The sequence below is a fragment of the Lepidothrix coronata genome, unplaced genomic scaffold (genome assembly GCF_001604755.1).
Source record: "Lepidothrix coronata isolate B3197 unplaced genomic scaffold, Lepidothrix_coronata-1.0 Scaffold141, whole genome shotgun sequence".
In the NCBI taxonomy this organism is placed as follows: domain Eukaryota; kingdom Metazoa; phylum Chordata; class Aves; order Passeriformes; family Pipridae; genus Lepidothrix; species Lepidothrix coronata.
In genome coordinates this window covers 751,751-778,544 of record NW_016690321.1, presented here as the reverse complement: position 1 = coordinate 778,544, position 26,794 = coordinate 751,751, and the positions used below count along the sequence as shown (strand labels likewise).

At 41.0% G+C, this 26,794-nt stretch overlaps 1 protein-coding gene across 1 annotated transcript in view; it reads left to right on the top strand.

Annotated features, from left to right (window-relative positions):
* PLBD1 (phospholipase B domain containing 1) overlaps positions 1 to 26,794 on the top strand; it is a 36,927-nt gene extending 10,133 nt beyond the window's left edge. The window contains exons 3-11 of the mRNA XM_017827702.1: positions 2,823 to 2,906; positions 4,792 to 4,930; positions 11,066 to 11,230; positions 12,388 to 12,532; positions 19,040 to 19,240; positions 19,354 to 19,494; positions 23,389 to 23,574; positions 24,906 to 25,012; positions 26,543 to 26,794. Coding sequence (XP_017683191.1) covers positions 2,823 to 2,906; positions 4,792 to 4,930; positions 11,066 to 11,230; positions 12,388 to 12,532; positions 19,040 to 19,240; positions 19,354 to 19,494; positions 23,389 to 23,574; positions 24,906 to 25,012; positions 26,543 to 26,710 — 1,336 coding nt within the window. The 3' untranslated portion in view covers positions 26,711 to 26,794. The remainder of the gene's footprint in view (positions 1 to 2,822; positions 2,907 to 4,791; positions 4,931 to 11,065; positions 11,231 to 12,387; positions 12,533 to 19,039; positions 19,241 to 19,353; positions 19,495 to 23,388; positions 23,575 to 24,905; positions 25,013 to 26,542) is intronic.

Genomic DNA, 26,794 nt, shown 5'->3' with positions numbered 1-26,794 from the left:
TTTGAAAATACATAGTTAGGGGTTGGATAAATTGAATCCTAGTGTCTGTAGTGTCTGGGGATCCATACACTTGTTTTTATCCCCGGTCTCTCACCCCTCTGTAAGGTCCAGTCCTATCATCCAGCCAAAGATACTTGCTCTGGTGTTCTTAGGTATGAATTCTCTTTCTCCATTGCAAACAGAGAAGTGTTAATGAGGCCTTACTTTACTTAGTGGCAGAGCACATCCAAATCTGTGACATTATTTTAAATAGCTCCAGTGGGGGTCTGCCAGGGGCCCAAGAGCAGTATTTAAAATTTGAAGCGACATTAATTTTACTCTTTTCTGATACAGCTTCAGCTGACCTGAATCCTATCATCTTCCTCAGTAATTTGAAGAAGCAGGGCTCTGCTTTTCTGTTTTTAGGCTTTGAATTCTTGTCTTGGATTTGTAATTACCTTGCATTTGGCTTTAGATGTAGTTGCAAAGCCCTACCTTACTAAAATGATCCCATTTACTTCAGAGAATAATACCCTTACAAAACATGCTGGCCACGCACACAGAAGCTCTGTTAAAGCAAAAATATTAAAGAGAGCAACTAGGGGAAAAATTTGTGATAACATTGGTTATTAAAAAAACCCCAATCAATACCAGGAATTGTCTGTCCCCTGTTAACATAAACAAGACTGAAAGCCATTAAAGAAGCTGTTTTCAGTCCCCTGATTCTGAACTAACCCAACCTCTACATCAGTCATTACAGCTTAAAGATAATGCTACTGTAAAATCTGCCTGTGTTGCATAACCTTTGAGTGCAAAATAGGGAGTAGAGCTGATGGTTGAGTCTGGAAGCCTGATCATTTGTCCTGGCCTAGGCAGTGGTTAGAGCAGTATCCTAACTGTGTATCCTCCTCAACTGCTTCTAATCACTAAATGACCATCTGCCAGGTGAACCAACTCATGCTGTTTGCTCCACATTAGTGACATGGGTGCTCTGATTTGTAGCATGGAGTAGGCTAAGCTCTAATTTCCTTCCTAAAATTACTTGGGATTTTTGTTTGCTGAATTCTCTGTGAATTTGCAGGGGTGGAGAATATTGATCTGTCACTTCAACTTTTTTATCCTCTTCAAGAAGTAGGTTATGATTATGTCATGTAGTCTTGTGTTACGTGAAAGGTGTAATGGTGTAAAGCTGCTGAATGCTCCTCTCTCTTGCCCCAGCACCTCCCTCCACAGATCCCCTCAACTTGTGTCTGCCCTTTCATGCATCAGTTAATCTACTAACACAGTATAGAGCTGTCTTTTTGCACCAGCTCTGTTGCTCATCTGTTGGCATAACAACCTAATTCAAACTACCAGAAAAATAATTCACATTTTTGCTGGGTTAATGTTTTGTCTGAATGTGTGCAAACAATTACAGTTGGTAGTCAGAATGGTACCAGAGCTAAGATAAGAAGCAGCAGGGTCATGCAATCAAGTTCATGCAATCATCTGGGAATGGGGCAAAGGAAAGAAATAGTGGAGAAGATCAGTGGATGATTCTCTAATCATCAGCAAACTACTCAGTCATCTGTCTGTATTCTCTAATTATCCCCCGAGGGAAACTGGGAAGAGCTCCTGTCTGTATCCCTCCCAGAGAAAGCTGCTCTCATGAGTTTTGCTATTGGAATTCTGTCCTGCTGGCATGTGCTTACCTTGAGGCTGGTATCTGTTTCTCAGTGCTGTTTTCTTTCTCTCAGCATTGGTAGGAGATAAATTTACTGATGATTGATGAAGTTCTATATCTATCAACTCAGGACCTCAGCGAAATAATTCTCTGCTGATTTCCCCCTTTTTATTTTTAAATTTAATCAGTGACTGAAGAAAAAAGAATTACTTAAGTTTGACCCAAAATTAAGAAATGTTGAATTTCTGTTTTGGTTTGAATCAAACAATTACATTTCACGTAAAATGGAACGATGACTTTAATATCTGGATTCTTGAGCATTTTTGGTAGTTGATTTCATCCTGAAGGACTTCAACAAAACAAACAAAAAAGCCCTAACCAACTAACCAACAAAACCTTTCAACTTTTGTTTCTATTAGCTAATGGGGATGAAATGGCTACCCAATAAAAAACCACAAGAATTTTAGTCTCCATAAAGCTGAATTTGTTTAGGGCTGGGAGTGGGAGTTTCTGTGGGAACATATAGGATCAACTTATAGTACTAATAATGCCAAGATTGTGGGTTTGATCCCTTGGGCCCATTCATTTAAGAGTTGGATTTGATCCTTGGACTCAGAATATTCTGTGATTCTATACACACTTTAAAATGGGGATATTTATCTTAATCAGGAAGGAAAGCACATGTTTAATGGCAAGTAAAACCTGCTAGGTATCATGCTGAAATTATCTCTCCAAATAATGAAATTACTGAATTGGAAAATTATATTATCTTTACCCTTGTGGATTTTTTGGTTCCAAATAGAATAGCTTTCCAGAAAACTATTTTTGTTGTGCTTTGAATTAATGTGCTAATGCTTTCAAGATGCTTCTGGCCTACAAATATTCCCTGAATGTGCAGTTTTGCTATGAAGTACTTCAGTCTCATTCTTGCTTATCTTTGCATTGTGCAGCAGTTCGAGCAGGCATTGACAAGGTCATTTATTTTAAGTTAAATTTCAACAATCCATTTGTGTTACCTTTGCTGTTTGTCATACACTGGAGTAATTTCTGCGAGTAGGAAAAGCTTACTTTGTGAACTGTGTTGCTTGTCTGTCAATGCTGTCATTGTTGATCAATGGGTTGGTAAACTGAAGGAAGGAAAGATGCAAAAGAATAACTCCTGCTACTCTTGTTCTTTCAGGCACATGTATGACCATGCTGCAAATATGTACCCACAGTTAATTAAGAATCCCACTGTCCGAAGTGGAGTTCAGAATTTTATGGCGTAAGTATTTAGTTACTAAAAATAAATTATTCAAGACTTGGGGTTGGAGGGTGACAGAATTTTCAAGGTGTTTTTATTCTCTTCCTATTGGGATAAAGAAAATATATGCTTCCTTTCCTTCTGATTGAATGTCGTTATTATTAAAAGAAATTCTAAGTATACATGAAGAGGGGCATATACTCTTCCCCAATGCTGATTCTTTCAAAGAAATGTTTGAAACCATTGCTACAAAAGGGTGTGGATAATGTCAATGAATTCTGAAGGTCATTCTAGTAAAAATCCTTTTCTAAAAAGCTGGTATTTTGAATGTTACTGAACAGTGGTCTCCTGGCACCTTAATCTTTTTAGCATTGTGTATCCTTTTCTTCCTCTGTTAGGTTAGTATCTTATTCTACCACTGATGTAAATTCTGTTCTAATCAGAAAAGTCCTGACTCACTTTTCTCTTCAGCTGTATAAATCAAAAGTAATTCTGCTTGAATAATGCAGCTACACTGTTGGGAAACCAGAAGTGGGAGAAGAACCAAGCCAGGTACTGGAAAACTCAGCTCTGATTAACAATTATTTTATCTCCTTAGACTTATGTTTTTTTTCATTACAAATACTTCTGTGAAACTGTCAGTTCTGGGGACTATTTTTTCCCATCTTTCCCTTGTTTTGTGCTTTCTGCAAGGGGTGATATATCTGACTAATTCTGTTATTGGTGCACATATATAAAGTTGATTGGTTTTAGCTTATCCAAAAGGTAGGCAAAAAAATCTTAGCGCTCCCTTGCTATTATTCTTCAGCACTGCTGAGAAAAATCTGACAGCTACCATAGCAATGTGTATGGGGTTTTTTTCCCAGAATGACTCAGCTTAGCAGTTTTATTCCCTAAAATGCATTGTTGGATGGAGGGGGGCAATACTAGGTGGCCTTGCATCATTTTTCTATTGCATATATCCTCAAAAAAAAATAAAGCATCACTGCTTTACAGTAGTTTTGCAATATGAGTTGCTGCACTGTCTTGGAAGTCTTTAGCCCTGAATGCTCTGAACATATCCCTGTTTCCTCCAACATACTTCTTGCAACTTGATGCTTCTAGAAAGCTAAGTCTGGTTGGTTTTATCATCCATATACCGCTGGAAGAGTTTGCTTCCTTGACAGGTTCGTTCTCTCAATTTTGCTACTTTACATAGTGCTGGATGGACAGATACAGGAGGATAGAAGAGGCCAGAATCTGGTCCTGATTTCCAAGGGTTCTTTTATGGCTCTTTGTGCATGGCAAAAGAGGGAACTCTGAGAGATCCTTGTAATATTGGCTGCTCCTGCCCCTAGAGTCTGTTCAGCTTGTGTTGCCTCATGCTCTAAACCTGGATTATTTGGCTCTTGACTGAATTTGCCACATGGCATAGTTGCTTGGCCTCCCACCTTTTACTAAGAGGAGCATAACAGTGGTTCTTAGGCAGTATTTGAGCACCATCAGCAAAGCCTTCATTGCACTTGTAAATAAGGGAGAGAGCTAGGCTCTTCAATTGTCAGTCTGTTTCTGTTCTTAAATAGGCATTTAAAAGGGAATGGTTCATCTGACCTATCAAGTGCTTGTTTCCTTTTACTGACTCTTTGGGGATGCTAGACTTCCTATAGCAAAGTCCGCCACAAAGGTGGAGTCCAACTCATTCTTTGATACTAAAGACTTGTAGAAGCATGTGTTGGTAGGGTATGTTGCATGAACCTTACACATGGAGGATGTAATGTTTATATCTGCAGGATTTTCAAAGTATGATTTGCCTCAAAACACTAGTAAGGTTGGATCATCTGAGTCATAATATATTTGTCCCTTCCCTGCATTATCAATTACACTCTAAAAACCCCAAGAAAACTGCAACCTGTTTGTTCCTCTGCAGGAAGCAAGATCGATGGACAAGACAGCAAATCAGAAATAATAAGGATGACCCATTTTGGAGGCATGCTGGCTATATTATTGCACAGTTGGATGGTCTGTACATGGGAGCCTTCGAGTGGGCTAAACTACAAAAACAAACAGTAAGACTATGCATCTCTTTTTCAGTAGCTGGGGATGGGATGTCAGTGGACAAACATGGGAGAAGGGAATCTGCTGCCTAAAAATAAAAAGTAGATACTTAGTGGCAAGCACTCATTCTGCATGCCAGTCTACAAAATCTTTAGTGGCTGTTCAGTGTAGATAATGTGACTGAGCACTTGGGTCACATAACCACAGATCCTTTGCAGTGGACTTGGAACCCTGGACTCATTAGGTTGGGGGTGGCTTTTGTATCCATGTGTGAATGTTGGAAGGACAGACACTTTTAAAGTGCTTGTTGCTGTCACTTTACAATTGTTATTGAGCAAATGACTCTCTGGGTATATAGAGTACCTACAACAGCATGAATCAGCACGTAGGGAGTATATTAAACCTTCTGTTCGTATTTCCAAGCATCAGATTTGAAATTCTAAAAGCCTCTCTATTTTTTTATATTGCTAAATGTCTTTTCCTTTTCTGTCTCTTAAGTCTCCAAAACATATGGTTACAAAATACATGGTCAGTGCTGTGACAGGCCAAGTGGGATTGGTTTGGGGGTTTTGTTTAGTGGTGGTTTGTTGTTTGGTTGGTTTTTTTGTTCCCCTTTTTTTTAAATTGAACTAGAATTGTTTTCCAGATCATCAGATTGCATGTAATAGCAGAGGTCCTTTAACTCCTGTAGAGCATATGCTGTCCTAAAGTCTAATGTCTAATAGATTTTTCAATGTGAGAGGGAGGACTTGAGTAATTGTAGTTGACCCTTTTTGCCTAGGTTTAACTATACCAAGAATTTTGAGGAGCTGGGAGTCCTGAATTGTAAACAATTGCATTTTAGTAAAGTGTACATCTTTCTTGCATAGAATTTACTCCGGGACTTTGGTGAGTGGGGACTCAGCTCAAACTGGGAAAAAAAAGGTGTTCACAGCAATGATCCATCCTGAGGGACCTGAGTTTATAGGGGAAAATACTAGAAACCTTGACTTTCTAGGAGAAGAACTCATTAATTCCCTTTCATAACACCTATATCTGAAGAGCCCTGCAAAGCTCATCAGTTTTTTTTTTGGCTGCTTCAGAATCTTTTAGATTCAGGTGGGGGGAGAGGAAAGTGCTAGGTTGTGTCTGAGTTATTTCATTGCAATAGGCATGTCCTACCTGCAAGGTGTGTTCCCTGATGCTTGCTTATTTAACTGTGTATTTGATGCTAAAAAGCACTGACCTCTGGAGTGTCTGAGTAATTTTATCCTCTTTTTAGAGACCTTATCAGCATGCCTATATAAAAACAGTGTGCTTAGTGAAAGTTCAGATATGTGTTCAGGTTGAAATATTTGTGTCTTCCACTCTTGAACTATATGCAGGGAGTATATTTTTTTTTTCTTTTCCCAAATGTGCCTGCAGCAGTTGGTGAGATTTATTTTGACTCTTTTCTATGCCAGTCACAATTTTAGCTTTGGACATTATCACTTACATTGAGATCCATATATTTTTATTCAAAGCAAAAACGTTCCCTGTGTATGTATTTCTCATTTGAGTTGTGCTGCTGTTTCCTCTGTGTGCCAGAGCCAGTAAGTTAGCATCAGTCTCTTACCTTTGAGTACATTTTGGACAGCTGCTCTTGCACCTAGGTGTTGGTTTTCCTTGGCATCAAAGTAATGCCTGACAGCTCTGCAAAAGTACAGGCAGTTCATTTTGTTGGATACCATGCTATTTTTCAAATAATTTTGGGAGATTAGGCTACACCAGTGCTATGTATGTACATATTTACTGCTGTTAGCATCTTCTTCAGGATTTTGAAGATCTTGAAGACTGTTGTTCCAGTCTTACATGGGCAAGGAAAACAGGTGCAGATGCAAAGTTGCTGACTAATATTCTGGCTTTGACACATCCATTTGTCTGGGCATCAACTCAGCTTCTGTAAACTGTTGGCACTTAAAAGCCCTAACTAAACTAACAAACAAAACAAACAAGAAGACCAACAGTATCTTCCTTATTCCTTGTGATTAAAGAAGTCTGCCATCCAAAGAGGCTGTTGTCAACTTTCCTTTTCCAGTACATATTATAAGAATGTTTAAATCCTTTAGATTGTTAGTAAGTAGAATGTTTGGCAAATAAATTCACCTAATAGATGATTTTTTCTTATTCTGAAGAATTATACTTTGGTTCAATTAATCCAATCATTTTGATATTTTGTTGGGTGGCAACTGCAGTAACATCTATGAGCTATTTACGTTACTCAGTTCTCACCTTAAAAAAAAACCAAATTCTGCATGCTTTTAAAAGCAAATCTCATTCCCATTGCATGTTTTCCTCAGTGCTTTGAAAGTCTCTTCTTACATCCATCCTTTGGTAGATACTACTTTTGTTTAATTAAAAAAGAATCCTTTCCATGTGTTTATTGTTTTAGGATTATCATCGTCAGGAACAAGTTTATTTTGATATCTAGTAGTGCAGTAGTTTAGATTCATGGTTGTAATGAACATTAGAAATATTTAAAATACCTTGTGTGTGAATTGTGGTGTTTTCCTTTTTTACCCACACCCAAACAAAACAAAAGAAGGCACAAAAAACCAACCAAAACCCAATATGTGACAGTCTGTATTTTGTTGCCGGATGTTCTACCTGCTATTGGGAAAAACTGTGTACTTCTAAATCCAACTAATTGCTTGGTATGTGCAGAGGGCAATTGCTCCCATTACCCATGGCTTAAAATAAGAATAATTGCTGTAGAAAAAAGGTTGGGAATCTTTTTCCCATAACTCCCAAGATATCAGAGACAGGAGAAAGAGAAGGGGAGGAGGAGCTGGATTTCTAAGTTCTTACATTTCTCCCCTGCCCATGAATGATCATACATGGACAGAGTGCTCTCCTGAACACTGAGAAGTTGGTTGGTTGACAAGGATAGACTAAAAGAGATAAAGGGGATGAAGAAAAGGAACTGTGTTTACAAGGCCTGTGGATTTCAACACTAAGCAATAGGCACAGTTGTATAAAATTGTTTCCTTTTCAGGAGCATAGAAACAAGCTGTTTCAATTGCTAACCTACTTTTAATTCTACACATTTCATGCTTTCAGTTTCCTCATCAGCATTACACATAACCTTTTCAAACTTGTAAGAAGCTGGGTTTTACATTTGGTGGATTAGTTGATGTGCACTTACTGAGGAAGACAACTGAAAGGTCTGAGTTTCTGTTGTCTGTTATAATGCATGGTAGTTTGAAACTATGCCAAATCCACAGTGCTTAAATGAGAGTTGGATTAGGTGCACACAAGTCACTCTGAAATGTTCAATTTTTCTGCTGTCCCCTAAACTTCAGGTTTATTTCACTTGAATATTGTAGAACCATTGTGTCTGCCACATATAACTGAGCCTTACTGCAAAAAGAACATTTGATTTGGACTCTGAACCGTTTGATAGTAGTATTAGTACATAATTTTTTATTATTATTTATGAAGCAAATGTTTTGCAGCGTACAGTTCTAAACTTTGTTTTGAATTGCATGGAGTCTGTTTTCCTGCTGGGCTGTTTTAGGTAAGTGCTTCCATTAAGACCTGCAGGAAGGAAATGTATATTGTAAACTTCTGTGTTTTGAATTTGATACTTGCAGGTATCATTAAGAGTGATGTCAAAATCTGAATATATTTTCATGTTAAAATGTGACATTATTCTAGCTGGTTTAGCAACATTTTATATCCAGTAAACAAACCCAACCCTTTTGTTAAGACAATTTCTGAAGGAGGGGCACTCAAAGAACATTACACCTTTTCATCTACCTAATGCTTTACCAACGCTGTGATTAATCTTGGGCTTGTCTATGCAGGGATATTACTCTTGAATAAGGAGGTGTCAGAGTTTTAAATACTACAATGACTCCAGGACAACTCTCTATTTGCACTTCTTTATTTTGTATTGAGGCTGCTCATGCTTGGAGAAGTTACTGGAAAATAATGGTTACAGGTGTCTATTTTAATGTCTCATGTAGACAAGCCTTTAAGGCTGGTTCTGTCTTGTCTGCCCCTTATATGTTTATTCTCCCTGCTGCTTATGTAACTGGAACTCAAATTGATTTTTTTGTTTGTCTGTTTTGCTATTCAGGACATTACCTAGAGGAGCCACACATTCTAGCAAAGGGACTCTCTCTTGTGGCTGTACCACCTCTCCATGTCAATTTAGCTCATTCATTCCCTGTTCTTCAGGACGTAAACCACGTATACAAAGAGTTTTCCTGACATTGCTCTGTGAGATAGGAGAAGGTGATTACAAAAGATTGTAATATGTCCTCTATTATGCACTTGTTATGATGCACAGGTTTTTAGGTCTAATTATTGCTAGTGGACACTGATTAACTCCTCATAGAGATTTCTTCACATATCCTGGAAATCAGCTGTAATTTTTCCAAAACTGGGGCTCTTGGCCTTAAGGCAGAAGCCTCAGACCACTCCTGAAATTCCCAGATTTGGCCTGCATTGCAGATGCCCGTGTCTTCTGTTTCAATGTATTGTTTTACTGAGACTCCAGAGAAGCTCTGTGCTTGTGTGATTTTGCTGAGCATCAGACAGTCTTAAACACAAAGTCTGGTTTATTCAAGGAGAGTAATGAATTCTTGGAAATAAACTGGAACAAAATTTGCTTGCCCCTCAAAAGGGAAATGAAACCAACCCCCGTGGGTGCTTAACAACCTAGATCCTCATTTGCTTTTCTGATATTTTGGCTGGCTTTGGCAGCTGGCAGCCTAATCTCACCCAGTGGAGCCCTAGGAATTTGCATAACCTGTACTTTGTTTGAGCGGGTCCTTCCTCCTGCTTTCTGACTACTTTTCTGTGCTTGTTGTTATGAAAGCATTCTTACTTGGCACTTTTGTTCTAAGTTGAATGGACTTCCTGATAGTTAAAAAAGTTTTGACTTGAAGTGACTGTAAGAAAGTGCAGAAATGTGAAACTTAAGAAATATACAGGCAATTCTGACTGATGCTGCAGCAGGATCAACCTGTAGATGTTGCAATGAAGGCAGGTTTTATGAAGGAGAATATGGAGTTGGTAGCAAATGGATGTCAAGTATAATTAAAATGTCTTGGGGCTGGCTGAGCATTCTCATATGTTTGCTCCCTTCCTGGTATTGTACAGTAATGCCTGTGTGAATCAGAGATTGGAAGGCAGCTTCTTATTGTGTGGTGGGCTCACAGACCTTTCAGTGCAGCTGGATGGGGAAAAATTGTGCTGAAACACTGCCAGGTCTCTCTGTATGGATTCCAATGAGATAAAGTTGTTGAAACTGATTTGTAAATGATTCATACCTCCAAGTTGCTTAAAACTAGGTAAAGATATGTCTCTTGATGTTGCTCCCTGTTTATATCCTTAGAGCAAAAACATGATGAACTAAAGCATTGTAACATATATGAAAATTTGCTTTGGATTTCTTCCTCAAACTAGCTGCTGTTGAGGCCTTCTGCCAAAACAGCAGATGAATAACACAGAATTGAGCCTTCTGAAAAAAAAGTAAATGGATTTGGCACTGTTTATTTTTTCTGTGTCCTTGTCTCCCCTTTTTGGGTTTGTAGAGAGGTCAGCTATATGGTTTAATAACACTGATTTATATTGCAAGCAGTGTGTTTCTTTGCTATATGATTATGTGCCATTCTAAAATTACTTTTCACAGCTCTATAGTGATGTGTGTTCTGACTTAAGCTTTGCTTAAACTAAAAGCATGGTGGAAGCAAGAACAGGAAAGATTTAGAAAACGGTTTTTGAAGGCTGAGGCTAAACCACTGTTAAGCTGTTTTTTTTGAAGGGGCGAACTAAGAGGAGGTTCTGAAGAGCATGTTACACAACCAGCTGTGTGTAGTTGATGCTGTCAACTCTGGCTAGCTCCAACCATACGGAGTTTTCAAAAGCTCATAGCCTTTTGCGTGACTTCCCTTCTCCAGCTACTTCTGACTTGATTGGTATTGCTAACAGGTCTTGTTTCCCTCATTTGTTTCTTCCTCCTCAGTCCTAAGGATGTCTTAAATTGCAGTGTTTATAAAAATCTGAGAATTCCCAGAAGTGTTTGTTAGTGTAAGAAAAGTTCTAACAAGGGAGACTGTCTTGATGCTTCTCTGTCGCAAGGTGTTTTTTGTGGTCTCTCCTTTTCTCCTTTTCCTCAGCCACTGAGCAACTTTGATGTCCAGTTTCTGAATGCTGTTGGAGACCTGTTGGACCTTATTCCTGCATTATTTGAGTATTCTGCACGGGGTGGACAATGCAATGTGGAGCCAGGAGGCCATGGGAGATACCAGTGGGATATGGGACACTGCTCTGCACTGATCAAGGTGAGCACCAAGAACTTCATTTCCAGTGACTGTGTTGATTTGCAGTGTCACGAGTCTACATTTCTGGAGTCTTTCCTGTTTATGTTGCATGTGCATAAAGGCACTTCTGTTGATGATTAAGGTGTATTTATGCAGTTACAACTTGTGCCTCCATAGGATTTTGAGTCCAGTTTTTTTCACTTGTGTTCAAGGATAGGGAAAAGACCAAACCAAACCGAAACCACAGAGATGGACAGTGAAAAGCTACTAGAATTACTAGGGAATGAGAAACTACCACAAAGAGAAGATTGGAAGAGAGTAATTTGTTTCACCTAGCCAAGCGAAGTTTGAAAGAAGGAGTATTGTGAATGACTACAAATACATTGGGCAAAGAAGCAGGGAGAAAGGGAAAAGGATTACATAAACTAAAGGACAGCGCTAACATAAAAATAAATGGGTGAAAGTGGCTGCTGTTTTCTGTTGATAGAGATACTCTGGAATGGCTTTCCAATGGGAGTAATGACAGAAACCCCCCCACGTTTTTAAGATAAGTGTCTGCTACATCATGGTGGCAATTACATTTTTCAGTTAAAATTATCAAGGATTTAATTAGCATATGGAGACTCCAGGTACTGCAGAGCAACAATATTCACCTTAAATTGTAAAACATTCATTCAAGCATTTGCCTGCAGCAAGAGGTTTCTGGCCTAACAACAAATCTTAGAACTAGGGAAATATTTTGAAAAGACATATTATAAATATATATATTTACCTTTTCAAATTGAATTTACTTGCATTTGCTTCTGTACTTTAAGGCAAATCAGAGTTATTCTCACAGAAACAGCATGTTTTAAGTTAACGCTGGATATGCTTGCAAAGATCCAATCTGAATGTGTGAATACAAGTATTCAAAATGAAACCGGGGAAAAAAAACATTCCATGTGATGCAAGTGTCCCCAGTAACCCTAAACTGTTTTATTTTGAGAACAACACATGAGCAAGAATTGTTTCTGGGGTTTTCAGAAATTCATTAAGTGCACAGTTAAAAGCACAAGAATCTGCTCTTTCTTCAATAATGCAATTAATCTAACTACTTAAAACAAGTTGTTTTCCCAGCTTCTATCAAGTAAAAAGAGGGCAGAATATAGTGGGGTCATCTTTCTGCTTATGTTTTTCAGGTTCTACCTGGATATGAGAATATATATTTTGCCCATTCCAGCTGGTTTACGTATGCAGCCACACTGAGAATATATAAGCACTGGAACTTCAATATAGTTGATCCATACACTAGCACCAGCCGTGTCTCATTCAGCAGTTACCCAGGTAAAGTCAAGAAAACCAAAGCCATGTAGCTATTCAGTATGGCATGGACCACCTTGCTGTCTTGTCTGTGAAAAGAATGATACCTCAACAAGCACTGGCTTCAATCTACCTTAAAACTTCTAGCCACCAAGAGGACAAAATGCCATCTTCAGTTTTCTGGTTTGAACATGATGTTGTTGTTGTCTTTTGTTGTTGATTAATCACTTGCAGTGCTCTAAATAGTTAAATATTTTACCTCTGGCACAAACATGCTGCTTTGGATTCTGCTCGTGTAGTCTGCAGTCATCTCAACTGTTGAACTCCTCACCTTGCCTGTAAGCGTTCACGTTTGGTAATAACAGTTTTGAACACTTGTGTTTACCACTGTGACATGACTCGTGCTGTAATGGGATTATTAGCGAGTATCAAACACTAGCTATTTGAAATTGTATTGACTTCTTTGATGTTGGGTTAACAAACCTTCAGTTGTTTTGTTGTTGGCTTGGGTTTTTTTTTCTTTTCCGCCCACATCTTCCTCTTCCAACTCCTCTATAAGCTGTTGCAGAGGGCAGTATTTTTTTATGCTTATTTCATGTGTTAGTAATATAGTCACCATAATATTTAAAATCTCCTTTGGTAAGATTAGGCCAAATGTTAGAAATTGCCAGCATTTAATGTTTCAGTGGTAAAATATGTACTCTTGCTAGAATAGCACGAGAAATGTGAACATGAAAAACCAGAGTGTATCTATGACTCCCTCTTAGAGTTAGCATTGCTTAAGTTTTTAAAGGTGAAATTTCAAATTAAAAAATACCCAGACACTCAAGAGTCTTCATAAACCTTTTTAAGTGACCTGTGTGCCACAGGAGACTTATCTCATTCTGATGAAATTTTGTTGGTTGATAATTTCAAAACATTGAAATTACTGTGCCTTTGTTGAATTACTGTGCCTTACTGCAAAGGGAAGGGTCTTTCATGGGAGGGACTCCTGAGACTCTGACTAGGAAACTTTTGAAAAGCAGTTGTGTTCATTTCACATTGAAAACAAGCCTTTTTCCGTGGGATTCCGACCCTCCTCAGTGACCCTCAGGAATGCAGTGTTTTCTGACAACTGAAATTTTTTTTCTTTGAGGAAGTAGTAGGGGTATTCTGGCAAATATCTAAGTGTGCAGCCTTTCAAGAGCCTGGGTTATCTCTGATTGCCTTGGAGGAATTTCGCTTGCTCGTTGAAAGAAATTTTGTAGAAAGCAAAGGTTTCTGTCTGAGCTCTATTCATCTCCTGAATGTTCATAAAGTTATTCTGGCTCTCAACAGAAGTACTGAGGATAGTGGGTATCTGTGGTGATGTCTTTGGGTTGCTCCTTCTGTGGATTCTTTGTATAAAGTGAAATACCAGTATTTGGTTTTCATGAGGCCGAGAAAGCACACTGTATGGGAAAACCATACAAAGCTACTACTTCTCTGAAATGACTGGGCTCTGTTCACTAGTGTACAAAAATCCCAGTGTGCTTCCCTGAGATGTTGAGGTCTGCAAAGATGGCTTATTTTAAAGCTTGCTTTTGTAGACTCTGGCATAGCAATGTGGAAAGGTGTACTTCTGCCAACAAAATTGACTGAGAATGATTGCAAGGTATAGTTCCCATGAAGTTTGAGAGACCTGTGGTATGCCAGCTGTGCTCCCTGGCTGCCTGATTACAGGGTGCTATCACAAGCACTGGACAAGCACGGTCCATTGACTGCAGCAAATTGCATTAGCTATGGATGTATTCACAGACTTGCAGTTTGCCCAGGGATGAGTAAGCTCTAAAGCACTGGCCTAGTAATGCTCAAGGGACATCACGTAGGAAGGAAGAAACTGCCAAATTCCTCTGCTCCATGTTATGATGAGATGATGTTTTCAGGACATCTGACTGTGGAATCTGCAGGTCCTGGCCATGGTTCAACTTGACAATTGTAACCTCCCTGCATGCAGGTTCCCACTCTTATTCTCTGTCCTTATAGACACTAAAGACCAGTAAGAAAGGCCAACCTAGGAATCTCTCCTGAATAGTACCTAATCCTAATGAACACAGAAGTATTGACTTTTGGAGGAAACAGCATTAAAAGACAGGTGTCCTTCCAGGCTTCCAGTGACACTTAACTGAGTAATTTAAAGATTGCTGTAATCCAGTAGGCTGTATATAGTCAGACTCTTCTGCTGTCCAAAAGCTGTGTCACAAAAACTTCAAGGAGTCACTTGGCTTTTGAGAAGGAATGTACCAAATTCCTGATTTCTCCTGGGGTCATCGAGTAAAATTGTCCATGTTATTTGGCTCTTTTTTTTTTTTACTGAATTTCAAAAGACAGGCTACTAATCTGCAAAACTTAATATTTGTTGTGACTCAGTTTAGAGCTTCTGACACTACTGAGTAACCATGATGTGTGTCAGCGTGTGCATTGTACAGCTAGAAGGCCTTGGGCTTCTTTGCTCCTGCTGTGCCCAAACAGGTAGGAGGACAGGCAGGGATTGCAGAGTCTTTCCCAGCTTCCCCAGCAGTTATCCACATTCCTGTCAGGGTGTTCAAGTGTCCACTGTTAACAGCATGTCTTCTCTATACTGCTTTCTCCCCTTCAGAGCAGCAGTAGTGCTGCAGAGGCACAGTTGAGTGGAATTTAATGGGACTTGTAATCTGTTTTTGCAGAATTATTTCTTCACTTGCTGCTCATTTCCACACTAACCCACCTCAATCCTCACTTGAGCTCTGCTCATAGTCTTAGCTGCTGCTTCTCTTGAAAGTGTCTGTGTGCAGAGCTGCATGTATGACAGTTCTGTGAATCTTTGGAAAGGAGAAATGTCTCTGAGCTGAATGCTTAAGCATGCTTGACTTCAGTGTGTTCTTCAAGTTCTGGACATAAGTGCTTCATGTGGCTGGTGAATCTATGCATAGCAGAGAGAACTTAAATTGTACAGACACATTACTGTTGCTCACAAATGTTGAGGGAAGTTGTGCTCATTTGGGGGAGTAAGAAATGTGAAGATAGAGACAAGGTGCTAAATTTTGCACTACATATCTAGTAAAGATTAGAGAGAAAGCTGCACCTCTCCTCCTTCTGCCCCTCTCCTTTCCTCCCCAGTCACTTCTCTACACTGCCCCATTGAGGCATTCAAAGAAATGAGCCCAATTAACTGATAAAATTTGCAGTTTTCCTTGAATAGCTGGGAGGTTGCAGCTCCCAAGATTTTCATCCATTTGAATAGAGCTCTTCTTGAACAGTAAGTTTTGAACTCCATTTAAGAAAGGGAATCTACCATTTGGACCCAAGCACTGTTTTTGGGTAGTGCACTACCTTCTCTGGGCTGAGCCACAGTCTTTTAAAGCATGTTACTTTGATTTTAGCCATTTAAGCAAATCAATTTAGAAGAACTCTACTGCTGCCTTTGCTTCTCTGGTCTGCTGTTGGGATCTTGCTTGGTTGAGGCAGGCTATGACATGGGAATATGATGGCACAAGTTATCTTATGAGTGTCTATACATGTGATGCTAAGAGAAGTAGTATGTATCCCTTGCTTTGAAGTAATCTGGTGTTAATGCAGGATCAGAAAGTGCAGCATTATTCTTCCTGCCAGCTGGAGCAAGACCTAGGAGGAACAGACCATGAGAAGGCCAGTAGACATTGTTCTCAGGGGACCTGCTTGCTCATGAGATACTGCCAGACCATTTCTTGCTTCCTTGCTTCCTCCAGCATCTGTTTAAAACCTGGATGGAAGCAAAGGATGTGTCTGAACTTAGGAGATGAGAGACCAGAGCTGTGGTATGGAATGTTCTATTTCTTAGTGCCTGGGAGATGTCTGCAAGTGAAGGAAGGTGTTCAGTCTTGAGAAGCAGCTGCAGATAGGATCAGGAAAGATAATCCAGAGAATACCTCTGCTTTTCCATAGTCTGTTTATAGACCAGAACATTGAGCATCTCAGTTGGGAGCTACTCCCATCCCTGTGGGATAGGCTTTGGCTTCCAGCCTGTAATGCTGGCCCTTTCTGTACTTGAATGAGCACAGTGACCTTCTAAAACACCAAAAAAGCTGATGCTGTTTCAGAAAGCAACAGCCTACCTCTTTAGGAGCAGTAGCTGCCAGAAATGTGTTACCACCCACGTGTTCTTCAATATGCTGCCTTTCTGGAGAACACTGTCACTCAGACTGCAAAAAATTGCTTTGCTTGGCTGATTAATATTGACATGATGAATGAAACTCCAGACTCTGAAATCTTCAGTTTTCCAGTGGTGATTGGAAACTGAATCTAAATGGTTCAGACCCAGAAGATGCAATCAGAAGTGTTTTCGCTTGTTTCTATGTAGGAAGAGTCAGGTTCATCAGAGGGAGGGGTAAAAAAAAAAAATAAATGGTTTGAGTGTTGCTGACCAAAATGGGATATGGGTTTACAGAGATGGTTTTACAGAAAAGAAGAGATGAACTGCGCAGAGATAACACTTTCAATTACAACAGATTATCATACATACTTAAAAATAGAAGAATGACACAAGAGGACATCAAATATCTGCTGATATCTCTAGACTTCTCTGCCCAGGTTTTATTTTTATGGATGTTTTTACTCTGTGTAAATCTGTTGTTGGTGTTTTAACTTCCTTTGTTTCAAGGGTACCTAAATCAAAATGCCATCTTGAAATAATTAGGCTAGCAATGGTGTATCATGGAGGGCATGTTGTGTTATAAAACATTGCAGGATAAAACTTGGTAAATACTAAGGCCCAGAAGGAAATCCCCTTGTTTTCAGCTTAGCTGAGCTTTGCAATTTATTTGAATTACAGAGTTCAACCTTCAGTTAATTCAACATCATTTCTTGTACTGACACTTGTTTTGAATCAAGTTTTTCTGTTTTATCTCAGCTGTTTATTGAAAATGAAGGATAAAAACTACTTGATTTATTTTGAAGTAGGGCACTTGGCATTGTCACCCACATGAGAATTGGTGCTTAATTCAAATCACAACTGCTTAACAATTTCATTTCTTGTCTCCATTTGGGCAAGCACTTGACTTGTTATACAACAGTTTATCACTGGATGTCCTATGTCTTTGTATAAAATAGACTGGCAGAGCCAGGTTTAGAGTGTTTCTCTTGTTACTTATTTGAGAGAGATCTCTGCTGTTGATGTACATAATTTATTGATATTCTTTTTCTGTCTCCAAGAATAAAATACCAGCTGCCAGGCTTCTCTGCCTGTTCTATACTGATATATTTTTAGAGAACAGGTGACCACAAAGTATATTTTCATGAATCTGTTCTAATTTGAGTACTCAATACTTTAAAGAAATTTTGCTGAAATTGAGCTCTCAGACATTACTTTTGCTCGAATGAGGTCTGTCTTTAGATAAAGTCCAGGAATAGGAGGCAGAGTGGAGTAGTCTTTCTTGCTGTCACAGGTTGGTGACCTTAGTTTGTTTTCCAGAGAGTATTAATAAAGCTTGCTGTAGAAAATTTCATAGTGGAACTCGACTATTGTGATGTTGTACAGAATTTTAGCATTTTATACTCTTTGAAGACTGATCCTATTAAAAACTTGTTAATGAGAGTCGAGGTTCTGGATGACTTCCCCATCAGGAGCTTGGTTAACAACCTCTATTCCCCAGCCTGGCAGCCATGTATCTGCTGAGTAATCTCAAAGTCAAGTTATTTCTGCTTTACAAGTAGTCACCACGCTATCCAAGGCATTATAGCTGACCTTTGCAGCTCTGAATGGCACCTCCTGGCGTGGGATCTGCCACTGGACCTAGTACTTCTGTTGGCATGTAACCTGGAAGGGAATCCTGCCCAGAGATCCATCACTGTGTTGACTTTGCAGAGCTCGTAGGCCTAAAAAAAATCCAGTGACAGTATGTCAGAAAGAGGAGTAGGAAGAGCTTTTTCTCTTATACAGACTGGGGTTTATGATTTAAGAGATGCCCATTTCTTGGAGATGCTTTTAAGAATAGTTAAACTGGAACAGATTAAACTAGAAGGAAGATTTTTCTGCTCAGCTTGGTTTAATACAGAAGGGATTAATTTAAAGGAATTAATTCAAATAAATTTAATTTGTTTTTACAGAGTAAAATCTAAAACTGAAATTGGTTGACGAAAATCTTTGTGGAGTTTGTACTTTGGTTGGGTTTTCACTGTTGAATTTTTTTTTAATTAATTTCTTTGTTAGAAACCAACGTGCCCTAGGCATTTACAGTATGTAATCCTCAGCATAAAAATAAGACATAGCCTGACATATGGAGAAACTTCCAAGCTTGGCATGCAAACGTGAAGCAAATGCTCTAGACAAAGAATTAGGTGTGTTGAGTGCATGACAATTTCTCATTTCAAACTGTGTTGACAGGCGGGCTTAAAGCTCTTGCAGAAGTTACCCCCTCATCTTTAATCTTTGTACAGTTTGATTTCAAACACGCATGTGTTGACTCTTCATGTCCTCTTGGATTGTCTCTCTGTTTTCTTCTATGAGTATATCAAAGGTTCCCAAAGATAACAAAATTTGTGTTGTTGCTGTTTAAGGCTTTTTGGTGTCCCTGGATGATTTTTACATACTAGGCAGCGGCTTGGTAATGTTGCAGACTACCAACAGTGTGTTCAACCAAACTCTCATGAAGCAAGTGGTGCCTGAATCCCTGTTGGCTTGGCAGAGAGTCCGCATTGCGAACATGATGGCAAATGATGGCAAAACTTGGGCAGAAACCTTCTCCAGGTGCAACTCTGGTAAGTACGTTTTTATACGAATCTTGGGGGAAACGGATGTGTTGGGTGTACCTGTTACACCCTTTTCTTTTCCCTGGCAGGACATGTAACTCTCTCTTTGCTTTCATACCCAGGGACCTACAACAATCAGTACATGGTGCTAGACCTGAAGAAGGTCAAGCTGCAGAGGAGCCTTGATGATGGTGCATTGTACATTGTTGAGCAGATCCCAACCCTTGTGGAGTATTCTGATCAAACAAATGTTCTCCGGAAAGGTAATAGCTCCTATAGTAGTTACTGGCTTAGGAAAACCATCTCTTTGTGTCAACTGATGGAGGATTGTGTTTTGTAACTGGGGAGGGTTTATTGCACCCTAGTCCTGAGCTTAAGAAAGTTTTGTGTGAGCAACCCTCAGAAGGCTTTGTGTGAGCAACCCTCTGTTGCCTTGTATTCATTTATCTAGTACGCTGTGGCAGAAATGGGGTGAGCATCTGTATTTCTCAGAAGCAGAGGAGGGAAAAATAAACTTTCTTACTTGCCTCCTTCCCTTTTTTCTGGTATTATTTTTCCCTGAGACCCATGAGGAAAAATATGGGGTCTATTTGAAGCAGTGCTAAGTAACTGTGATGCTGTGGGCTACTCGAAATTTTTGAGTGGGTCATCCTGAAAGAAGATGACCTTTTGAATAGGAAAGAGTTCTATGTTTATATTCATCTCCTGAACTTTCCTGGAGGTCTGTTTTCTGATAAATATTTGCTCTTTAAAAGCTTCTTTAATTCCTTAGCAAGACTAGCAACAACTTGATGGAAAACAAAAATCTAGGTGAAGCAAAACACCCACTGTCTGGTTTAATTCACAAGTGTTTACTAGACACTTATATTAGCGACCAAAAGCCTGAGCCTTAAGTGTGTGTCTGGTGCTTTGTGCTCCCTCTTCTAATCACATGCTGAGGGGGTGAATAGATGAATTGCTTATCCTCAAAATGACTGGAAATGTATTTATGTTTAAGCAGCTGGGGTTGTTTCCCTTTGACACTTTTTATTTGTGTCTAGTTCCTTGGGAAGTTCTGGTTTATTCTAAGCATTGCCACATTGTCATTATTGTTTTATGTTTCTTATTGATAATTTGGAAAGATCCCATGTCTCTCCCTTATGCATCTCTGGCTCTTTTGGCTTCCTTTGCCTTGGGCTTCTTGGTGAGTGTGGTGCAGACAAACAAGCTGATAGAGACCCTTTAGCTCTGGCACTTGCAACATTGCAACTACATCACAGTAGCGTTGTACCTGTGCAGAGAGGCCAGGCTGATCAGGTACCCTGAGCTCCTTTTCAGCAATGATTTGAGAGCTGCAGTGTGGCATTCCCTGTAGGACTGAGCCCAACTTCAGGCTTGGGCACACAGTGACCACTTCTTCCCTCGGAGATCTTGTGGCTGCTCTGTTCTTGAAGGTGGCAATTAGAGGTTACATATTACTTCACGTTTACAGTGTGTTTTTTCCCAGATATCTAAATGCACCTTGTGGGTATTGGATAACACAGCAGTTGGTCTCTGGGAGTTTAACCATTAAAAGGACAGGGTGGGCTAAGCACTGCCAAAGTGCTTCCTTGGAAACCTCAGCTGCTGTAAGCCAACACTGCTCCTGTAAGCAGCAGGAGCTACTCCATGCCATGCAGGACGCCAGACAAGTCCTGTCGAGGCCCTAGCCCTGTTCCCAGGTGCTTGGAGCAGCCCAGGTGAAGGAGGTTTACCTTTCTCAAGAGCAATGCTGGTTTAAAGTGTTTATAGAGTGGCTGATCCTGGCACACTCCATCATTGTCTTGTAGCTGGTGTCCAAAGATAATGCTCTTCTGACACTAGCTTGGTCAGAGTGAGTTTGCCACCAGCACTGGCTTTTTAAGTCTCTTTCAAGCATAAACCTAGAAACAACAGAGAATGAGAATTGAAATCTCAGGTGAACAAAGGCTGGTATTGCTGTAATAAGCCTTGTGCTGAGGAAAAAGGAAGCATTTCCTTATACAGGTTTGAAAATTGAAAAATTTTTTTCTTTACGGCTTCTGTCAGCTTGTTTTGTAGGCCAGTGCAGGTGAGTTCTCAAAACCAGGCATTTCTTATGTTGCCCTTTTCAGGCAAAGACGTCCAGGTGCTTTCTGTACGTTGACAAAGAAAAACCAATCCTTTAGAGGAGGTGGGGGAGGGCAGCACTGTCTCCAGTGAAGGAATAAGTCACAGGACTGCGCTGCAGTTCGTGTTTCTTGATGATGAATGAGTTCATCTCATGAATGAGATACTGATTTCAATATCAAAGGCAACATACCAGAGAAGAACCTGGGATCTCAGTGTCTTCTACCATATGTGCAATATTCTTATTGCTCTACTTCTTGATATTGCTGAGACCTTTTGCTCTTAATGGGCAGAGAAGGAAGGCATTTTGATTCAGGGAATTTTTGCTGCCTTCATGCCATCCCTGTCTCTCCCCTTTCAGCCTTACATTCTCTCTTGACTTGTTTTTTTTTGTCACTGTGCACCCTGCCAGGTTTCACTGGCTTATAGCAGCCCTCGGGTAAAGCCTGGCTTAGGCTGGCTGCTGCATGGGATTTGCAGTCTTGCAAGAGCCTGAGACACAGAAGAGCTCTTGCTGGAGGAGAACTTCAATAGCTTCCTCTGTTATAGCAATTTTGACAAAACTTTTCCAGGTTCATGTGAGACAATAGCACCTTTTTGAATCACAACTAAACCCTACTGGTTTGGAAGCTGATGTATCCGTATCCTCTGGCTTACGTCATTAGAGACTGGCAAGTGTGCTTATTTCTGGAGGACACCTGTATTACAACACAGCCTGCACACAACCTGTTTTCTTCAGGTTGGCTCTAGGTCACATAAGCAGATGCCAGTAGACAGGGTATTCCTGTCTTCCCTATCCTAGGCAGGACCCAAGCTGGTAAGGCCTCCACTCAGGCAGTGTTCCAGTGCTTATGCTGTCTGTGCATCTGTCCTTCAGGAAATTTGGTTTGTATTTGTGTGCATGGCTCCCAGTGAGTTCCAGTTGATTTTCTTGAGCATCTTACAGCCAGACTCCTTGTGTTATGCTGGGCTAATGTTAATACATGGAGTACTGCATTTACCAGTGCCTTAGATGGTAAATCTCTAAGCCAAATCCTGGTGTGTGTGATTTGAGAAGGAACAACAGGGAATGTAAGTGCTCTGGAGAGAACCTGCAAGTGTATTGCTTTTGGGACTAGCTCACGTTATATACTCCCTGCTTGAAAACTCCTTGGTGCCTGCCTTTGGAAAAAAAAAGTAAAAAAATTAAATGTTAAGGCATAGGTATCTATTCTTATTTATTCCTGCACCCAGATTCTGACCTGGATGATCTCCTGGCTCTTTACAAGCGCTTTTGCTTTCTACAGTAGACTTGCTTCAGGCAGTTTTATGTTGCCTACCTAAAACTCTTCTCTGGAGTTCTGCCTGGCATCCTTTGCTCTTCAGAGTTAAAAAAACTGCAGGATTCACACTTGCTTTGGGAAAAGTTAGTGCAGGGCTCTACTCTGCTAATCAATCACTTCCTAACCCTCAAAGGCAGCTATTGGCAAGTGTGCAGCAATCCTCCCGTCTTTTCCTCATCACTGTGTACAACTACCACTGCACAAAGCATGCGTGTGCTGGCCTGGCTCCTGTTCACCCCGTGTAGCTCTTGTGGTCTGTGTGTTTGTGTGTTGATCCATCCCTGCCATCTCAGCATGGTGTAGTGTTCTGCCCTGGTGAGATAGGAAGGGAGCAAAAAACAGGAGTGACTTCAAGCCTCTCACTGTGAAGTTTGGTGAGGTAAGTGATCTTGCACGCCTCTGAGACTGAGCAGAGAAACCTCTGCAGGAGGGCTGTGGCTGTGCTGTGTGTTCACCTCCGGCTCCTGCAAGTCTGATCTCAGCTGTTTTGCAGGATGAGTCCTCAGGGTGGATGTCTGGGGGCGGGTTGCCTGGGTACAGTCTCCAGTGGTGTTATACTGGGAGTCAACCCTGGTCATGCCAGTGTTGCCTTATTGTGTTCAAACCAGTTTGCAGTGTTGTTCCTTGGCATGCAATGCAACATGGAAAATTGTTTCTTTTCCTTTCTGATATAAGCAAGAGCATCCAGCTTTTCTAAGTGATTAACAGATTGGGGTTTGTCTCTGGCAGGTTACTGGCCTTCATACAATATCCCTTTCCATGAAAAGATTTACAATCTCAGTGGGTATGCGTCATATGTTGTCAAGTATGGCATGGATTTCTCCTATGAGCTTGCTCCAAGAGCAAAAATCTTCCGTCGAGACCAGGGCAAGGTGACTGACTTGGAAAGCATGAAGTACATCATGAGATACAACAGTAAGACACGTATTTATGTTCTGCAGAGCTGATTTCAGTAAGCACTGTTACTTTTATTTCTTGGATTATAGTGGGAAGCTGCAGCCTCACATACGGATCAGTTATATTACCCTAAATGCAGAGTACAGTCAAAGCAAATAGATAACACAAACTTACTGCTGAGGTAGGAAACCAGGCTAAAATTGTTCTATCAGGAACAAGGGTCCTTGGGCTTGCTGTTTGACTTTTCGAGAGTGCTTCTGACGCTCCAAGAGACATTGTGGGCTGCTATTACCTAATACATCTACAACCTGTCAATCTTGAGAGCCTTAAACCCTAAGCAACAGTTAGGTGGATTAAGTATGAGAATAATGTTGATAGTTTTAGCATTAATTAACACACTAATGTTTTAGTTGTTGATAAGTCAAAGACTTTTCATTTTCCCATGCCAGCAAGCAATGCACAGGAAGCTGAGAGGGAGCCAGGACATCTGACCCGAAGTGGCCAAAGGGATATTCCATACCATTCCATAGTATAAAATGTCATGCTCAGTGTATGAACTAAGGGGAATTGGCTGGAAAGGGCTGATTGCTGCTCAGCAGGTTGTGAGCAATTGGATTATGCATCACTCGTTTCTCTTTGGTTTTATTACTTTCTCCCTCCCTCTCTATCCCTTTTCATTATTATAATTACTGTTTTATTATTGACTTTGTTTCAATTATTAAACTGTTTGTATTTCAACTCATGGGTTTTCCTTTTTCTGATTCTTCTCCTGGTCCCATGGAGGGTGTTGGGCGGAAGTGGGAGAGCAGTTGTGTGGTATTTAGTTGCCAGCTAGGATTAAGCCAGAACAGTAGGTAACCTCATAGACCTTGAGGTTTGTCCACCTTCCCCTCCTTGTTTGCAGCTACTGCAGTGGGTGTTCAAAGGTTTTGCTCCTTACCACTAACTTTAGTCCAGAACAGGAACACAAAGGCTCTCATTGCTGCATTTCCCCACCCACCCACCCACCACTTCCCCTTCTCTTCTGCTTTTCTCTCTTGACAAAGTTTCTATAAGCTTTCATCATGTCGAATTCCATCATGTGTAATTGCAGGCATGTGTGGTTAGAGGTTGGCAGTGGTGCCCCTGGGATGCAGAAATAGCTGTATGGCCTTGGATTAGGAGTTTGTGTACTTAATGTCTTGTCTTGAGCACTGACTTCTAGCTGGTACCGGGGGGAGGAGCACGAGAGCAGTTCAATAGAGTGCATTTACCCAGCTTTTAGTGGCTCCATTACTTTGCACTGGCTTTTTGTGAGGAGGCTAACTCATTTTCTTTTCTTCTTTGCTTGCCCCCCCATTTCTCTCCAGACTACCAGCGTGATCCTTATGCTGAACATAATCCTTGCAACACCATTTGCTGCCGGGAAGACTTGAATCCTTCTTTACCAGTGCCTGCAGGCTGCTATGACTCCAAGGTAAATTATCTCAATTTTAACATCAGCTGAATGTTTGCTGCAGCCTGTTCATGCTCTTGTCAGACCTGTAGTAGGTTTCCCTGGACTAGGGCAGGCAGGGCCAGGCATGTCTGTTCCCTCTTCATGTGCTTGGCCAGATCCTCAGATGGGAATTCTGTGCGGAGGCCTATTTCCTATCCCTGACATCAGTCCTGGCACAGTGGTAAAGGATAGCAGGGGGACATGTATGAAACAGCTATGTCCATGGGAACTTGTGGTGTTTGGGGGTTAAACCCCAAAGCCTTACAGCAGTAGGAGCCTAAAATAATGCTGAAGTGAGTCTTCACCTCACTCAGGGAAGGTGACTTGTACAGACTCAGCCTCCTGTTCACGAGGACTGCGTGGGTGCCTCCCCAGAGCCCAAAGGAATGTGTTTTCAGTCTCAGTTTAGCTTTATCTTTACAAAAGGCTTGCTAGTGAGCCACCCTGCTCCGGGGCTCCACCTCTCTGAAAAACTGCTTTCTGAAAAGTTTGGGGAAGATGACTTTGCATTTTAGAGGGATGTGGGAAAATCCTTAGACTCACTGTCCTGCAGAAAGCAGCATTTATTTTGGGCAGGTTATGTGGTATTTTCACTGTCAAGGGCAATGCCTGAGTAAGCAGCTGTCCAGCCCTGGTGTGCTGGGAAGTTGTTCAGTGTTTTATCCTGTGGGGTGCGGCCTGCTGTGTTCCTGGATTACAAGTTTGGTTGCTAGGATGGGACCTGTGAAGGCTGTTTTGGTAGTGCCAGTGCTGTGTGTCCAACTTGCACAAGCCTGGCCAGCTGTCTGTCGCAGTGGCCAGTGGGAGGCTCCTCAAGCTGGTTAATACAAGAGGAATGCAGAAAATGGCTGTGTAGAGGTGTCTGGTAAGGGAGTGGGTCAGTGAACGCTGGTTGTGGTGCCTTAGCCAGCACGGTTAGGCAAGGGGAATGGGCTGGGCTAGGGATAGACAGGGGGACCTAAGAGGGATATTGAGAGAAGCAGTCCAGAGCAGAGGTGAGACCTGTTTAGTTATAAACCTTACAGGAGTTTGGGAAGATGGAGCAAGCTGGGAACCTCTTAGGAGATAGGAACAGGGTGGAGTCTGGGCAGAAATATTAACTCTATGCTGCCTTTCTCCATTCCTGAATTACCCCAACATGCCCCAGGGAACGGCCCGAGTGTTTAACATGCAGTAGAGCTCAGGTCAGAACCCTGGTCTGCCTGCTGAAGCCTCAGCTCTTTTGGAGACATACAAATCGAGGGAGGATTGTCCTGAGGGTACTTTCTTTCAACCTGGCTAGTGCAGGGGCTGGAGGGCAAGTATGGGCTTGTGCTTTGCTGCTGCCGGCTGAAGATGCCTCTGTGCAGGGGAGAAATGCTGCCTGATCAATTTGCATTTCCCCTGCTCACTTCTTTCACTTCACTGTTACCAAATCTCCCAGAGCTGTCAAATCTCCTGCTGTCCGGAATGGGGATGTGTCAAACACTGTGCAGTCCTTTTGCCCTGAATTCCTGTCCTTTGTTACAGGTGTCAGATTTCCGCCTGGCATCAGCGTTCACAGCCTCTGCCATCAATGGCCCTCCAGTGCAGGGAGGGCTCCCTGTCTTCACCTGGAGACGGTTTAACCGCACGCGGCACCAGGGCCTGCCAGAATCATACAACTTTGATTTTGTCACCATGAGGCCGATCCTGTAAAACCAGCATCAATATCCTCATATGGATTTTTTTTTAATGAAAATTTTATTTCTTGTGTGTAATAAATTGATCTGGATGTCCACA